Raw genomic sequence first — 18,006 nt, forward strand, 5'->3', positions numbered from 1 at the left:
CATAAAGAATTTGCTCTTAAAGTTCAGAATCTTTATGTGGGTTATATCACTAAAAAGAGCAAGTACACAGATTTCATAAGTCCAATAGTGTTTACAAAATAGTAGGTGATGTATGCCAACACTGTAAACACTGAGAGCAGAAAGGGCATTCCAGGGTTGTAAAAGTGCAAACCAATGTTGTTTTCACTACTGTTCAGAAGAAAATATCTGCCAATCAGGAAGCCCCTCCGCCTCAAAGTTTTGAAAATAACGGAAAGAAGTGGCACAGACAGATCCTCAGTCTCCCACCATGAGCCATATACTAAGAAAACAGAATCTAAAAGCAAGACAGTTAGTTGGTTAGGGGTCTTTTTTTTTTTTTTTTAAGATGTTATTTATTTACTTGAGAGAGAGAGAACATGAACAGGGGAGAGGGGCAGAGGAAGAGGGAGAAGCAGGCTCCCCACTGAGCAGGGAGCTCGATTCGGGGCCTGATCCCAGGACCTTGGGGCTATGACTTGAGCCGAAGGCAAATGCTAAACCCACTGAGCCACCCAGGCACCCCTGGTGTCTGACTCTTGATCTCAGCTCAGATCTTGATCTCAGGGTGGTGAGACTGAGTTCCACTGGGCATGGAGCCTACTTAAAAAAAAATAAAAAAATAAAAAAAATAAAAGCAAGACAGTTACATTACCAACAAATACAGCAGTATGGAGATAAAAGTGAAAAAATGGCCAACAACAACAACAACAACAACAACAACAACAACAACAACAAAATAATCCATTTAAAGCTGTGGCAACTACAAGGGCAGCCTATGGCAAGGTGGCACTGGGGAACAGGAGGATTCATACACTCATGAAATGTCAAACAGTTGTCTACTATGGAAAACATTGCCTGTCAGTAATCAAAATCCTGGAAATATTTCAAAGATTCTTATGGTATTTAGGCCCTAAATTTTCAAGGTTGTAAAAACAACAATCTCTTTGGGTTTAAATAAAAGGATATTCTAAGAGTTTGATAGAATAATAAAAAAAAGCCAACTTTATTTATAAAGCACTGCTTAATTAGATCTATGTGTGTGTAAGAAGACTATAATTCGTACACTTCTTGAAAGATAATGCAAAATTCAATCTAATTACAGATGTTATAACAATTAAATAACTGATGTAACTATTTCTAAATATAGCCTTTCCAAAGCCTAGTAGGAGTCATGCTGGAAAACTGTACAGCAGCCTCTTGGAAAAGAATGTGCAGAAAAGAATATTTTGATTTAATGAGTCTCAGAGAAGATCCCATGGATTGATCTTCCTAAAATTCACTTCCAGTAAAACCAAAGAAAACACACCCACTATAAAAAGGAGATATAAATATCTATTTACATATATATGATTCTTACCATTTCCTGAAAGCCTGAGCATATCTTTCAACAAGACCCTGAGGTAAAGATAAGGATCAGGGAGATTTGTTTCAATTCTAGGTTTTGTTTCCTAAGTTCTAATAAATAGGTGTTTGTTTTGCTTTGCAGGTGGCTGTGTACCTGATTCAACACGTCTTTCAGGGAGTGATAGTGGAGAGATTGGGCAGAGGCTTCTAGACAGGACAAAGCATGAGCTATCTTATGGGAAGCAGGCAGGTCAGACTGTGGCTTCTACCCCAGGATGTGGCAATAAATGTTGGAAACACCAGCATGCCAGAGCCCTAACGAAAGAATACTGAAATAACTAAGCTATGTATTCTAGAGCAGGCACTTAGACAAAAACAGTGGTTACATCCACTTATTATCTAAATGAGTCAATTATACCAATATGTTCAGTTGCTTGTGTCTCCTTGGTTATTGTGATTTAAGCCATAAATTAGTCATGAGCAGCAGTCTCATATTGCCAAAGGAAATAAAAAAATAGAGATAATTGAGGCCCACCATTAGTGGTGGGCTCACTAGCCCATAAATCACAAATCAGACGGGATATCAAGACTTCGTGAAAATCTTCCAAATGAATTAAGTAGTCGCAGTTTTGGCAGGGTTACGCTCCTACTCCATAAAATATGGACTCATCTATTAATTGTTGCAGATTCATATACTGGAACTTGCAATGATATCAACCTAAGGGCATTACTACTTCACTGCATTGATATTTAAATATTAGTAGGGTTTAATGAAGAAGGGTAGCAGCTGCTGTTTATTTTCTAATAACTCGACAGAAAAGAGGATAAACTGCTATCCCCCCAAACACTCAGGGTTTGGCCATTTGAGTGAACATTTTGGGATTTCAATGGATGAGAGCAGGTAGATCTTTTCCAATTATCCCCCCAGAACGCTAAACTGGAACTTCTATACCTAACATCCCAACAGTGCAGGAGCTCAGTATTGAAGACAGCGTATCTTGGCTTTAGGAATTTAGTGGCTGGTATGTACTAACAGAAACTAGACTAGTGAGTTTAAGTCTAGGTACTTTTAAATCAAGATTTTGGATCCAGGGGTGGGGGGAATTGAATGAAGGTGGTCAAAAAGTATAAACGTACAGTTATATTTAAGTTCTGGGGATATAGTATACATGATGACTATAGTTAACAATTGTGTATTGTATATTTGAAAGTTGCTCAGAGTAGATATTAAAAGTTCTCATCACAAAAAAATGTACTGTGTAGTGGATACTATTAAACGTATTGTAATCATTTCACAATATATACATACATCATATCATTACATTGTATACCTTAAACTTATACAATGTTACATGTCAATTACATCTTACTACAACTAGGGAAAAAGATTTTTGGATCCAGATACAGGTTACAGTGTAAGCAGCCTTTCTTGTGCCCCACAACTCAGAAAGCTGAATGATTTTTTAAACCTCTCCAGTCTTTGAATCTTACTTATGCAGTGCCCCTTCCCCCTGCCCCAGACACAGCATGGGTCAATAGAGAGCCCATTCCTCTATCGCACCTTTTCTCTGTCATTTATTTGACTCATAGGTTATTTAGAAGTTGTGGTTTAATTTGCAAATATTTGGGGACTTCTCACATTTCTTCCAATTTCAGTTATTTTTTACTATGTGGGTGTGGCTCTCTATGAATTGGTCCTACTTGAGGTTAGCTTCTTGGGAGTGTAAATTCATGATTTTCATCAAATTTGGCAAGCTTATACTATTTCTAATATAAAGGTTATATAGTTATATTCTACATAACTTTATTTAGAATTCATATATATCACTCCTTTCTCTCCTCTCCATTTGTACTTCACTGTATGTTGGTACACGAAATACGATCCACATTTCTGAGGTTCTGTTAATTTTTCTTCAGCGTTTTTTCTCTCTTCTTCGGATTGCATAATCTCCAAGTTCACAGATTGTTCTGCTGGTTCAAATGCCCTGTAGAACCCCTAAAGTAAAATTTCATTAAAAAATATTTCTCTTTATTCTCTATTTGGTAAGCACTATTAACATAGCTTCCTTTACTTTTAAAGCATGCTTCCCTTCAGTCTTTTGAATATACAGTGGTTGAAGTCTTTTTTTAATCTAATATCGGGCCCTCTTATAAGTATTTTTCCCTGCCTGCTTTTTCACCTCTGTATGGGTCCCCTTTTCTATTTCTTTGCATGTCTACTTTTTTAGGTGAAAACGGGGCATTTTAAGGAATCTATTGTAGGCTTTTGCTGTGCTTATAGAGACTTGATAAATTTTCTTGAAGAAATGTTTCATTTGCTGTATGCTATTAGGACAATTTTCAGACTTTAAATGGGTGCTTTAAAATACTTTTTATAGGGCTCCTGAGCTGGTTAAGTGTCTGCCTTCAGGGGTGCCTGGGTGGCTCAGTCGTTAAGTGTCTGCCTTTGGCTCAGGGCGTGATCCCAGAGTCCTGGGATGGAGACCCACATCAGGCTCCTCCGCTGGGAGCCTGCTTCTTCCTCTCCCACTCCCCCTGCCTATATTCCCTCTCTCACTGGCTGGCTCGCTCTCTGTCAAATAAATAAATAAATAAATAAATAAATAAATAAATAAATAAATAAATAAAATCTTAAAAAAAAAAAACTGCCTTCAGCTCAGATCATGATCCTGGGGTCTTGGTATAGAGCTTCATGTTGCCCCCCCCCCCCAGCAGGGAGTCTGTTTCTCCCTCTCCCCTCCCCCTGCTCTCTCAAATAAATAAAACCTTAATAAATAAATAAATAAAATACTTTTTACCAGTTGTGGTTGTTTTGCTAGAAAACACGTCGTGTTGCTTATGCTGCCATTCTAGAAGTGGAACTCACTCTGTTGATTTTTCAAGTATAACTGGGTTATTTTCTTAGTGGCTGTTGTAGGAATTACAATATGCATTTTATCAGTCATCTTTAGATTACTATTAATCTAGCAAAATAAACAATATAGCTCTTCCTTCCCCCAACTTTATGCTGTTTTTGTTACACAAATTTCACCTACATATGCTGTAAATTCAATATAGTGTTGCAATTATTGCTGTATAGAATGTCTTCAGAAGAAAAACATATTTATAGTCTTAGGAGAACTTACCTACGTGTTTAGTGTTCCCAGTATTCTTCATTTCTTCCAGTGGATTTGAGCTACTCTCTGGAATCATTTTCTTTCAGCCTTTAGAACTTCTATATTTAAGGTAGGTTGGCTGGCAATAAATTTTGTCAGTTTCTGGGCATGCCATTATTTTGCATTTATCTTGACAGTTTTGCTGGATATATTTTTTTTTGGGTGTATAATTCTTGGTTGATAATCCATTTTCCCCCATACCTCAAGTATGTTTCTCACTGCCTTCTGGCCTTTACTGTTTCTGATGAGAAGTCAACAAGTTAATTACATTATTCCTTTACGTGAATCGTATTTTCTTGCCGCTTTCAGAATTTCCCACGAGTTTGACTATAAAGTACCTAGGTATGGTTCTCTTTGTGTTTATCCTGGGTTTTACTGAAGTTCTTAGATCTGTGGGTTAATCTTTTCATCACATTTAGGAAATTTTAGGCCACTTTTTTCCAATTATTTTTTATGCCCTGCTTTCCCACCCCCACTGTGCATGTTGGTATGCTTGACGTTGTCCCATAGATTTCAATAAGAAGCTTGCCTCTCACGAAATGGAGCCCTCTCTTTTAGAACCATTTACTTTTTCTGATTGCATTTAATTTTTAAAACTTAGTTTAGGACCCACGATAAAAAGAAAGAAAAAGAAAGAAAGGAAAGAAAGAAAGAAAGAAAGAAAGAAAGAAAGAAAGAAAGAAAGGCCCCAAACAACTTAGTTCAGTGGCTATTAGTTAAAAATGTGGTATTATATTCTTTCTTTTAGAAATAGTAATAGTACTTAGGTTTTTGTTCTGCATACATATCAACATAAGAGATGACAAAAATGAAAGTAAGAATTCTTTCAAATACAGTGATTAGAAGGGATAATGAAGGTGGAACAGTAGTGTTCCTCTTGAGGAACAGACAATGTTTATAAAACCTTATATGTAATCTTTAATGAAGAAGTCATATGCATTATAAAAAGGGGTCATTACGAGTGATGTGGAGATGGCTACATATGCTTTAAGAATGCCATATCTAATATCAAACAGACTTCAAATACTTTTCAGCTACACTTATGAGCATTTAAAAAAATGGAGCTACATCAACTAAAGATGACCAATAAATATAATTAGTTCTGCATCAACACAATAAGGTAACAACAATGATTTAAACACTTTACCTCATATAGTCTACACACTAATGTTAATTTCCATTTACATATCTGAAGGCAAATGTGTAATTACCAAACAATGTATAGCACAGAAACAAGAAAGTGTTGTAAATCTAGTTATTCTGATAGGTTTTTCTAATACACATAATTATCAACAATTTATTATAAAAACCTACACATACAGTTAAAAAATACTTGATCAAAAGTCTTTTAAAATATAATCAAAATGAAATGTGTAGAAAGAGACATTTCAAAGTCGTAGCAGTTACTACTATTACAATATTTAATCATTTTTACAATAGGTCTGCTGTTCCATTTCAATTAAATTCATTCTCAGAACCATCACATTTCTTGCTGAATTGCAGTAAGAGCAAAAGCAAGTTGCCTAATCTTTTCTTCCATTGCTTTTTTGTTCTTGCATGTTTCTTGAAGAAGTTCACGCATTTCTTCTTCAACTCGATGAACCTAAATCAACATGTAAATTTTACATTTAAATTTTTTAAAGAAAATATATTTAAAAAATGCATTCTGAAAGAAAAAGTCAAACTTTACTCTCATGAATTTTCTAACTTGCGTTATTCATCTAACTTGTGTTATTCATTTAAAGCTAAGAGGTGTGTATAATGTAACTTGTCCAAATACTAATATTATATACAAAGTACTTACATTTATATTGTCTAGATCTCACAGGTTCTTGTGATGAGCACATGGTAATTTATCTTAGCTGTATGTTAGAGCTTAGAAAATTTGTTCAAGGTTGTGCAGTTTCTCAGTAGCACATATGAACAGAAACTCAGTCTTCTGACTTAATCTTTCCACTGTCCTGTGCTACGTATGAATGAGGAGTCATGAGTTCAACTAAAACATCAGTTCCTTAAAAACTGAAATAACCTCCTTTCCCAAAGAAATGCTTTCATCTGGTCTACTGCATTTCTAAAATTGCTGTTGGTTTTAAATTACCTTCTTTTTGAGAGATATTTTATCATTTCTTCCTAATCTATATTCTCCTAGGATTCTCTGTATTGTATACTATTAATTTCTGCTTCAACTCTCCTATGACACAACATTCCTGTTAGTGCTATCAATATGACCATTCCTTTCTGTTTACTTCCCTCTTCCAAATCTCTACTACAGAGTTCCTAAATCTTTTTCCCTTAGAATATTTCTCCTAATTTAAATTATCATCTTTATGTATAATTTGCAATGTTTTTTCACGATTATCACATTTAAGCCCTGGTGCCATTTCTGTAACTCTCTAACATCCCTTTGATGTTACACCACTTTGGCACCAGAGGTCCAAAATCAAACTCAGTATTTTCCTTTCAGCTAAGGGCCTAATCTTATGCTTTATTTGGTATTACCTGATGCACCCTTGTTAACACTTGGTAGATTTTAAAGAAAACTTCTGAAACATCTGTTGACCTGAAATAAAATAAAGAACTACATTTTGAACAAGTTATACTTCCTTATTTATTGTCATTATTTCCAAAGACCTTGTTTCTTGCTTCTTTTTCTTTCACATAGACTCCTGAGGGTAATGTCACCTAATCACACAACTGTCATTATAATTATACAGAGTTACACTTCCTGTTTATGAACTCTTTCCCAGTTAGCTGATTTTTCAATCTCTGTCTCACAGATATCTCAGTTTCTTACTGCTGCTTCAAAATCAAGGGAAAACGGAAATTTACAACTGTCCACTCACCTAGTGGATCTCAACAGAGGGGACATACCAAACCAAACAGGGGTTACCTGTTGCATTTTAAAAACACCTGGGTCTAACTAGAGACTTAGGAAATGAAAGTCTCTGAGGGGGAAGCTCATGCTGTGTATTATTAAAAAGCTCTACAGGTGACTCTGATGTCTACCTCTGATTTAACACCACCCTAAGTTCCTCTGTCAATGATATTAAATGATATCTTGCTATTAAACGATATCATTCAAGACCATCAATGATAGTCTTAAACCCTAATTAATAAAATACTCTCTGGAAACTTTTTCCAAAATAGTGATGGATTGTACTTTTTATTTATAGTACCTTTAAATTTGCAGAATCAATGTATTTCTGCTTTTCACTTGCCAGTTGTATTATTTCAGCGTGATGAGCTTCAACAATTGCATCAACTTGTTTTTTAAAGGCATCATCCATACTATGAAGCTTTTCCACCGCATCCCTTAAAAATAAAAACCATATTATCGTTGTGCATAAAAATTAGGATTGTTTTTCTTCTTAGATGGAAACTCTTTTATTCATATTTTAATGGAAGTATAACTCCGTTAAGTAGCAAAGGGCTATCTTGGGTGACTAAAGATATAAGCGGTTTGTCATCCAGTGGAATCTGTTAGTCACAACAGGGTAGGGTAACATCAATGAAAATGTGTTACACTTTCACCCTCTAAAAGTTAGAGTACTCTGGTTCTCATTTATTTTGAGTCTAAGGCTATGATTTATAAGCTCATTCACAGATGACTATTATCAATCTTTTTATTTCCCATGTGTTTGCAGTATGGTAATTTGAGAGGTATACACTATAGGAAGGTTTAAGTTTATGAATATGTATTGTATGTCTGAATTCTCTATGCTAATGCTTAACAGATAACACTCTATGTTAATAAACACATTAAATTGTATTCATGAAATTTTAGTGCTAAAAGTTAGAGACAAAAAACCAATTCCTTTCTATTAAATATGAATAAATTTATTAAAGAAGTTAAGTCCATAATGAACACATTTTCTCCTTTTGGTATAGCCCATAATAATAATGGATTGAACATCAGGTCCATGAATCAAGTCTTTTTTATTCCCAGTTGCAACACTTAGTAGCCATATGACTTAAGGGCAAGTCACAAACTCTGCATTTAAATTTTTCAACTAACTATAAAACAGGATAATCCTACCTGTTCTGCCAACCTCACAGAATTACTGCTGGGTTCAAATTAAGATACAAGAAAAAAATTTATATATTATAAAAGGCTATATAAATAAAATGTTTTTATTAAAATTCTATTAAGTCAAAAATCATATATACTAATCCTAGTCATAAACGCATTAATGTATAAAATCAGGTCTTTACTGTTTTGCAATTAAAACAATAATAAACAATGTAAGATATTTTGAAAACTATCAGGCTTTATGATTTATATTAAAGTTTAGGAAATGCTATTTATAGGAAATGATTATTTCTTTTAGGATATAAAAGACTTCAAATTGTGACAGACAGGAGAGAAAATTACAATAGGTTCCAAGCCAAGGACCCTGTATTAGTGCTGGTTGAAAGCAAAGTGGAACAGGGTCTGTTAGCAGACAAACAAGTAACTAACTGTATTATTAATTAGAACTTTCTATAGAGTATCATATTTTTCCACAACAATTACTATGTGTCAGGCATTAAGTACTAAATAACTCATACAAGCCATATATATACATAAATATACATACACACAAAATTTAAACCTCACATCAAAAGTTTGAGGTAGGAACTATTATCTACATTTTATAGACAGAATGGAAGGAAAGTACTTGGCAAATAACTAAGTCCAACATGTGTTTAGCCCTTTTCTCTGTCCTTCTTTTTACATTATCTCCCCCATCCCAATTCCGTGTTTATGTTTAAAGATCTTCCACATACTTTAGGACTTAGTGCTTACTTTTGTAGTTCAATACTTTTGTCTCTTTCTGCTTTCAGTTTCCTTTCCTTGTTTTCAAATTTTTCTTTCACTTCTTTTACTTGCATTTCAAGATGACTTAGAAGCTCTCCTTTATCATGCCATTTCTGATTAAGCGTACTAATACAAAAAGAAACAATTTAAAAAATAAAACTGATTATATGAAATTATTTAGCTACATTTTATTTCTCAATAGGAAATACTATATACCTGTAAGCTTTTCTAATTTCTTCAAGTTCTAATTCCTTTACTTTCAACTGTTGTTTTAGTTTTTCTTTTCTTTCATTGTGTCTTTCCAGTTTTTCAATTATGTCATCCAGTTGTGAAGATTTTTCATCAAGTTGTTCTTGAGTACATTTTTGTATTTCAGTGATCTTTTCTTGCAATATTTTGATTTGTTCTTCTCTTTCTTGTACACACTTCAAGAAAAAAAAAATCACTTTACTTTTATTAACCTTAAATGTCTCATTTCCTAATTAATTAGATATGGTTTAAAATTATTCTCAAAACTACACATTAAAAAAATAGAGGGGCACCTGGTGGCTCAATTGGTTAAGCATCTGCCTTCAGCTCAGGTCATGATCTCGGGAGTCAGGAATCCTGAGATCAAGCCCTGTGTTGGGTTCCCTGCTCAGTGGGGAGCCTGCTTCTCCCTCTCCCTCTGCCCCCCTGCTTGTGCTCTTTCTCTAATAAGTAAATAAAATCTTAAAAATAAATAAATAAATAAATTGAATGTTTACTGAGTGTTTTCAAAGAGATTTATAGGACATACGCTTAAGGCAAATACTTAACCGACTAAGCCACCCAGGTACCCCTACGGGACATTTTAAAATCACAATCCATAAGAAACATCACTACTACTTTAAGTGCTTTATTAAGAAAAATAAAATTTTTATTCTCTTAACATTTTTTATTTCAGTAAGTTAGGCAATTATCAGTCATAGAGGGAGAGAGAAAGAAAAGAAAGCAGCACAATCAAATTTTCAATTACCACAATTTTGCATTTGAAAAGATGATCTCATGAAAAAGAAACAGAAAGAAAACTTTAAGTGGATGACTGATAGAGCAAACACTGATATTCACAGTATATGTCATGGCATAAATTAAACTATTTCTACTGTGCTAAACAGAAGTGCTTTCTCCATCAGGATGAGCAAATACTTGACTTGAAAATAAAGTATGATTTTACCACTATTAAAATGTCACATAAAACAGGTTTTATATCTCCGAAGACACTTTTTATTCTATTTTCTATACCATGAGCCAGACTTTATCCTGTATTTACATACTACAAATCAGAGGATAATGAAAGATCAAAACTACCCCAGGCACTGTTAAAAGTTTGCAGGTACTATGCCTCATGTAGGTTATTTATTCCGGTGAACATTTGTTTGCTTTACGTGGGCATGCCTGGATGTCTGGAGTAGCCCTGCTATATACCACCTACTGATATCAGTCCCTGCGAGTAAGAAAAAGATGAACTTGGTAGTTCTGATTTTGACTGTTTCCTCTGCCCCACCTTGCCCTTTTTTCCTTCTGGGAAGAAGATGGAGGCAAACAAATACTGGAAAAGGCTAACTTAAGTACCTATTCGTAAGTATTATAAGGAGGAGGTTCAATTCTTCAGTGTGATATATATTAAAAATTCTAAGCGAAGATGTCAAGTAGTCTTGTAGTCCTGACCAACATCTGCATTAAAGTCAAGAATTGGGGGCGCCTGGGTGACTCAGTCGTTAAGCGTCTGCCTTTGGCTCAGGGCGTGATCCCAGCAGAGTCCTGGGATTGAGCCCCCGCATCGGGCTCCCTGATCGGCGGGAAGCCTGCTTCTCCCTCTCCCACTCCCCCTGCTTGTGTTCCCTCTCTCGCTGGCTGTCTCTCTGTCAAAAATAAATAAAATATTAAAAAATAAATAAATAAAGTCATGAATTGTTTATTTTCTCCCCACAACTCTCTGAAGCACTTAAGAGTGAGCAGTCTTGCCACATATTATGGGAATCCACAAAAGCTATAAAAGAGTCTTATGAAATAATCCTATTAATAAAAAAGAATAACAAACATTGCATCATCAGAGAGTACTGTGAGCCATATATACTGAAAAGTACCAAAATAATATATGGGGAGGAAACAGAATTTAAAAAAATTTCTGCTTCTGATTTCCATAGTCAGAAACTAACTATAGAATCTATTTAACTGAAATTATCAAACTCCAAACTGAAAATCTCAAACATCATTATCATGTTCATTTGCCTTTTGCAGACTTGCTCCTTCAACATAAACTTTCAATCTGAACCCCTAGTTTCCCATGATTTTGGGCTAGAGACAAACCTGAGAAACAACATTATCAATAACAAACTTAAAAGACCTGGAGGATTTCTATTTTATGAATATCTAATTTAACGAGTAAGGGTCATTATCTATTTTAGGTATTAGCGATGAGGAATTTGCTGCTGAAAGAAATTATGCCAAACTACCTCTCTATGCTATATGATTAATTGAAAAGCAGCATTAATACTAATATCTTTGAGGCTAATGGAATGTTCTTTATAATAAATGTAGTAAATTGTGGGGGAAAAAATGATGGGCTGAACTTTTTTTAAAAACCAAAAACCTAAAACTAAAACTCTTCTGTGTTTCAGATCAACTGTTATCATTCATTACTAGTCATTTCCTTCCTGCTCTAAGACTGACAAGGCAGCAATCTTCTATGGAAGTATCTTTGTCAAAAACAATGTATTATACCCACAGTATCACCTGCTCTGCCTTGTGAAATTTAAAAGCAAATTACAAGTCTTTGTGTTTCATATTTAGCTTAACTCAAAGGAAAATATGCTTGGCTAGATTTTTAAAACAAGAAAAAAGACTTATTGCTAAACAAAAATTTCAATGATTTTTCCCTGCTGCTTGGCATGTATGATATATATATTTGAAATTTTGGATATACTAAAATCAAATTTCAATTGAGGGAATACCAATGTAACTGTTTAGGGTGGTATAGTTCAGGCATTCATAGCTTAAACCTAGCTATGGATATAGCAACATGGTGATAAATGTGGATTTTCTGTACTTGATAAAGTTCTCAAGGAAGTTTTTAAAAAATGACTGAGAAAAAGAAAAATAAATCTTAGGCAGTTGTAGTTACTCTGAAGAATGAGTTCTTTAATGGGTGATAACCTCATCTAGAAGCTTCTGAACTTTTTCCTCCATTTTTATAACAGATGATCTCGTGAAGAAAATTTTGGAGATCAAATTTGATTCAGTGCTCAAGATAACTTTAAAAAAATTTCTCTGTAAATTTTTCATGTAACATACTTTGAAGCAAACAATTCTGTTAGTATCTCTATTAAGATAGGCCATATTGAAGAAGAGGGTAAAAAAATGGTTTCCCCTGGGAACAAGTATGAATCTTTTACAAACAGTCTATATTTTTAAATATAGAATAGTTGGTCTTGTCATAATTTTGAGATGTGATTTAGCAATATCAGAACATCTTAAACAATGCTCTAAAAGGATATTTTAAACATATAGAACATGAATTTTCTTAAGATTCCTAATACTTTATTGACACTATTTCCAGTTATTTCACAGGCAATAATATCATCCCATAAAATTATGAGGTAAAAGTAATTTAAAATTAATAAATAAAAGCCATACGGTCCTTTTAAAAGGCAAAAGGCATATATCATACAAGGAAACACATGACAATCTGTCCCAAATTCCACAACAGTTTGAATTCATTGAGATAGATATTTATTTGATAATTTGATCCAGTAATTTACAAATCTGCCACATGCTCTTTTCCCAAAATAAAGTATCAAACTTACAGCTTTTAATTTTCCAATGGTTTCAGTTTGGTCTTCTATGATTTTGCACTTAATTCTTAATGCATCATTATCACATTCATTTGTCTTTCTCAGAGACTCATTCTCTCTATATAAACTTTCAATTTGAGCCTCTAATTTCCCACGATCTAAGGCTAGAGATGATCCTGAGAAATAAACATCATCAGTTACAAACTTTAAAAGACCTTGGAAGATTTGTATTTTATGAACATGTAACTTAACAATGTGTAATACAGTAAATAAAAAGAAAAACTGAATAAAAAAACCAAAATATATAAAGCGTAATAGAAAGGAAAGGGGAAGAGAACCAAAAGGTCTTTTGCAAAACCTAAAACTACAAATCAAGAACAAGTAACTCAGACATGTAGTATTTAATTAGTCAAGTTATGGCATTCAAACAAAAAAATCATATTCAAGATTATTATATGGAATGGACAAATGGCAATTCTCCATTAAAACCAACATCTAGCTATTCATAATTTGTAAAGTACCTACAAATGCCAGAAAACAGGGTCTATCTTTTGCTTTATAGTGACTGGAAAAGAAAGGAGACTAAGAGTAAATTTACCTAAGCCTAAAGTGGTTTTCATTCATATGCTACCTCACATTTCTCCATCAGTAACAAGGTAAGTGTTACTAACGATTTCAGAAAAAAACTGAATACTGTCTACTATACAAATAATTTAAAAGCATTGTATAAGAAGGAATTACTTCAATGACTTTGTCAGCTGTAGCACTGTAAAGGTATACCTGTTCAGAAATGTAACCAAATTATATTGGGAAGAAAACCAACAACAACAAAATCAGAGCTGTAACTTCCTAACTACTGTAATAAATTCATAACTTAGGAGCCATTTCATTTGGCTGTTTGTCTGGCAAATGCCTGCTTATCCTTCCATATAAAATGTCACTTTCTTTTTTGGTATGTCTTAGGCAGAGTTAATAAGTCCCTCCTTTTCTCAATACCCAGATTTGTTGATTTAGAAGAATGGACTATTTCTGCTTTGAAAATTTGAAAATTTTACCATGTTGTGCCAGCTCATGTCCCCATACTTTTCTTTCTGTCCTTAGACCATAAATTAGTGATTCCTTGGCAGCTAGCTCAGAAATAAGCTGGACTTTTTCATGCTTGAGAAGTTCTATTTGAATACTCTTCTGCTTGTCATCTTCAATCAAGATTTCAAGGGTGCTGATTTGATTCTGTACATCCCCAGAAACATTGGGGGGGGGGGAAGCAAAGTAATTATCACATTTAAGGCTTCTTTATTTTTTACTTTTTGCACTTTAGGAGAAAAAATGTTATTTAAGCAAATACAAGGTAAATGCTCCTAAATTTTACATCAAAAAAAGTTTTAATTTTATTAAAGACAGATATAGGTCATAAAAAGTCAAATTTTAAGAGACTATCCCTTTAAAAACTGAATTTTATTCTAGTATCAGTATCTTAAAAGAGTAACTATACATGGAATACTCAAAATTTCTCACCAACCATTTATATTAATAATCTAAAGGACACTTTCAGGAATTAAGTTCTCTTGGGCAAAATACCACTAATGTTTGAAACTGAGACAACAGCACTAAAAAATTTAAAAATTATTACAGCTAGGTATATCTAAAAACAACGATCACCACCACAAAATTATCAGCAATTCGCCTGGTGTTTCCCAAACTCAGGTTACCATCTGAGTATCACCACCACAATTTTTGCTGTATCACTGTATAACTGGCACCTATTTACTTAGTACATTTCTTAAATTCACTTATTTTACTTAAATACTATTTTAGTATAAGCAATACAATCTATGAAATCATGGTTTAATCGCCTAGTTATATTACTTTTCTCATTCATCTCGAACATATAATTAGAATTATTTAAAAGTCCGTAATTGCGCTTTCTAAAATCGTCACGATATACTTGAAACTATGACATAAAAAACTAAAAAGGAAATATGTTTTAATGTTTTACCTGTAAATTTGCTGCTGTTTCCTGTTTCAATTTTGAAACTTCTGCAAGTTTTGTTTTTTGCTCCTTCACCATACAGGTCAGATCTTTAATTAAAGAGGAAGATTCATTTTCTTTTCGTTGAGCCCAAACAAGAGCATGCTTGCTCTTTGCTAACTCAGTTGCAACATTTTCAAAACCATCTTTAACCTATATTTCAAAATTGCATTATAAATAGCAGTTCTCCAAATATTTAGAAACTATTTGTCTCTGTGGCTGTGTTCTAATAAAACTATTTACAAAAATAGCCTAGGGGCTTTAGTTTGCCAATCCCTAGTAATAGAAGAATTCAGGCTGCCCAATTCCTATTCTAGTGCTCTTTACTTGACCATTTATAACCTCACTTAGTTTTTGCAACAGCAGTGAAGAGTAGCTATTATTCATGTGAAGAAACTAAGGCGCTAAAAATTTAAGTAATTTGCTTAAAATCATATAGCCAATGTGTAAATAGAGCTAGAATTCTAAAATATAGTCCTCTCATCCAACCATATCTTGCTGATTCTGTTCTCAATACAAAGCTAGATGCCAATTCTTACATCTTTAAATCTTCTGGCTTCAACAGTTAGAGCAATACGGAATTCATTTTCTAAATCCATATACTGTTGGTTTAATGTATCAATTTTTTCTTGGTATTCTTTTATATCTTGCTCATGCTTTCTTTCTTCTTTAGCTACTTCTTTAGCTAAGGCTTCCTGGAACTCAGCATCACTGAAAAACTCCCTTGTTTCAAGTTCTTTCCTGGAATGCAAAACAAATAAAAATCACAGGATGCTATTCACCTGGAAAGAAAAACTTTCAAAGTCTTTAAATAGTTGTTAAAATACTCTATATTCTCTATTGTTAATTTAAAATCAGCTCCTCACTTTGGAGCAAAGAAACTGGCACAGGATGGTAGAGGAAGAATGTGAGTTTTATTTGAGCGTATATTCAGTGGTGATGGAGATAAAAGGAGTATGCCATATCTAAACTGACATAGTCCAGAGTCACTGTATGGCTTCTAACATTCTTTAGGTGCATTTGTAGAAGTCAAGTTCTACTTCACTATATCCTCTACTTTGGCTGAATCTTTGACATACGACTAGTATAGTCTGACTATTACTGGTAGTTGGTTAATAGAAAAAAAAAATCAGTTAAAGTGTGAAATTATTCACCAATCTTTTGATATAAGGGCAAGTTTTTTTTTTTTAATTTAAATGTGAGTTCATTCTTTAGAGTTCTCCACTATTTTTCCTGAGTAAGTCAAACCCATAATACAAAATCCATTATTTCTAGTTTTGGTTTCTTTAAACTAGAACAAGAAGTTAAAAGATATTTGTAAAGGAAATTAAGTGCAAATTTTAGATTTTTACAATTATCTCCCCCCAACCTTCTATAGTTGTTCTGCCCCTGCATATGATGACAATTTTTCCCAGCACATCAAAATTTAATTTATACATTAAAAATCTCATCTATGTAAGGGCAATCACAAAACTGGTTTTGGAACAAACACAATTAACCCATGGCAAATACACAATTCATCTGGTAGGGCAATAAGTAGATAACTAGCTGCAAGTGTTCAAATTATTGTGGATTCCATAGAACAGGGCTGGCAAACTACAACTGATGGACCAAATCTGGCCTAAGACTCTTTTTTTGAGAAATAAACTTCTATTGGAACACAGCCATGCCCGTTCATTTACATATTCCCTATGGCTACTTTTTTTTTTACTACAAAAATATAGTTTGGTATGGCCGGAAAAACCTGAAATATTTTCTATCTGGCCCTTCACAGAAAAAGTTCATTGACTCCTGTACTTCAGAGGAATAAAGACTATTAATTTAACAGGTAGTTACTTGGAGGTCAATTAAAACAGTTTTCTCTGTATTACAATGACCAACTTTTGGTTGGGTTTGGAAAAATATAAAATAAGCTTCATTGTTATAAGTTCTTACTGCAATAAAGACACCTCTTTGTTTTTAAACTACTAGTTCTTAATGTAAGAGTGATTTTAATGCATACATAAACATGTTATTTTTCATGAACTGTTAGATTTCACCACTGATCAATCAGTCCAATTTTAGGTAAAGGAGTAGGGTAGGGAGGAACCAAGAAACTTTTCTTTTTCTATTTTTAAATGTCATTATTTGGGGTGCCTGGGTGGCTCAGTGAAGCATCTGCCTTAGGCTCAAGTCATGATCCCAGGTCCTGGGACTGAGCCCCGCATCCAGCTCCCTGCTTGGTAAGGAGTCTGCTTCTCCCTCTGACCCTCCCCCTACTTATGTGCATGTGAGCATGTGTGTGTGTGCTCTCTCTCTCACAAATAAATAAATAAAAATAGGATCTTAAAAAAAAAAAAAGCCATTACTTTCCTGATATATTTTTCATTTACCTGTGTTCTTGTTCTTTCAATGCAAGAAGTTCATGAAGTTGCTGTACTTGTTCCTTTTCTTGATGAAGAGAAGTTCTAAGTAAGTTTATTTCTGTATCGGCAGCGGCAGCTTTGAGCTCCACCTCTTGGATAAGTCGCATCTGAGTAAATATACACAATTACAGTATTTAGGTAATACTCTCCCTGCTTCTATTTTAATGTCAGGTCTCCAAAGAAAAGTGCCTTCTCAATAACAGGAACTGGTGACTAAGTTGATTTTCAAAATTTATTAAATTAATGATGCTACGGTCACATAAAGTTTAGCTTTAGAAGCATCAAACACACTAGCATTATCTATAGCTTAATTACACCACAGACCTCAATAATTTCCACTCAGAACGTATGAAACTGAACCACCCAGGCTCCCCAAAGACTTTTAAAACCCGGCTCTCAGAACACAAGCCTAACGACCTACAATATTTTCTACCAACTA

The 18,006-nt window shown here is 33.9% G+C and overlaps 1 protein-coding gene across 7 annotated transcripts in view; it reads right to left on the reverse strand.

Moving 5' to 3' along the window:
• Positions 1–3,152: 3,152 nt before the first annotated feature.
• LRRCC1 (leucine rich repeat and coiled-coil centrosomal protein 1) overlaps positions 3,153–18,006 on the reverse strand; it is a 37,803-nt gene continuing 22,949 nt past the window's right edge. For 6 of the 7 annotated variants that reach the window (XM_045806048.2, XM_045806047.2, XM_045806045.2 and 3 more), the window contains 11 exons: positions 17,535–17,674; positions 15,702–15,903; positions 15,130–15,315; positions 14,189–14,363; positions 13,146–13,309; positions 9,535–9,743; positions 9,307–9,444; positions 7,697–7,832; positions 4,491–6,123; positions 4,164–4,273; positions 3,153–3,361 (listed from right to left, as the gene is read on the reverse strand). In XM_045806048.2, the coding sequence (XP_045662004.2) occupies positions 6,001–6,123; positions 7,697–7,832; positions 9,307–9,444; positions 9,535–9,743; positions 13,146–13,309; positions 14,189–14,363; positions 15,130–15,315; positions 15,702–15,903; positions 17,535–17,674 (1,473 nt within the window). In that variant the 3' untranslated portion in view covers positions 3,153–3,361; positions 4,164–4,273; positions 4,491–6,000. Of the gene's footprint in view, positions 3,362–4,163; positions 4,274–4,490; positions 6,124–7,019; positions 7,081–7,696; positions 7,833–9,306; positions 9,445–9,534; positions 9,744–13,145; positions 13,310–14,188; positions 14,364–15,129; positions 15,316–15,701; positions 15,904–17,534; positions 17,675–18,006 lie in introns of all 7 variants that reach the window. The other variant, XM_045806046.2, reaches the window with a different exon arrangement.

Source organism: Ursus americanus, chromosome 9 (genome assembly GCF_024610735.1).
Source record: "Ursus americanus isolate L20-20 chromosome 9, mUrsAme1.1.p, whole genome shotgun sequence".
Classification (NCBI taxonomy): Eukaryota; Metazoa; Chordata; class Mammalia; order Carnivora; family Ursidae; genus Ursus; species Ursus americanus.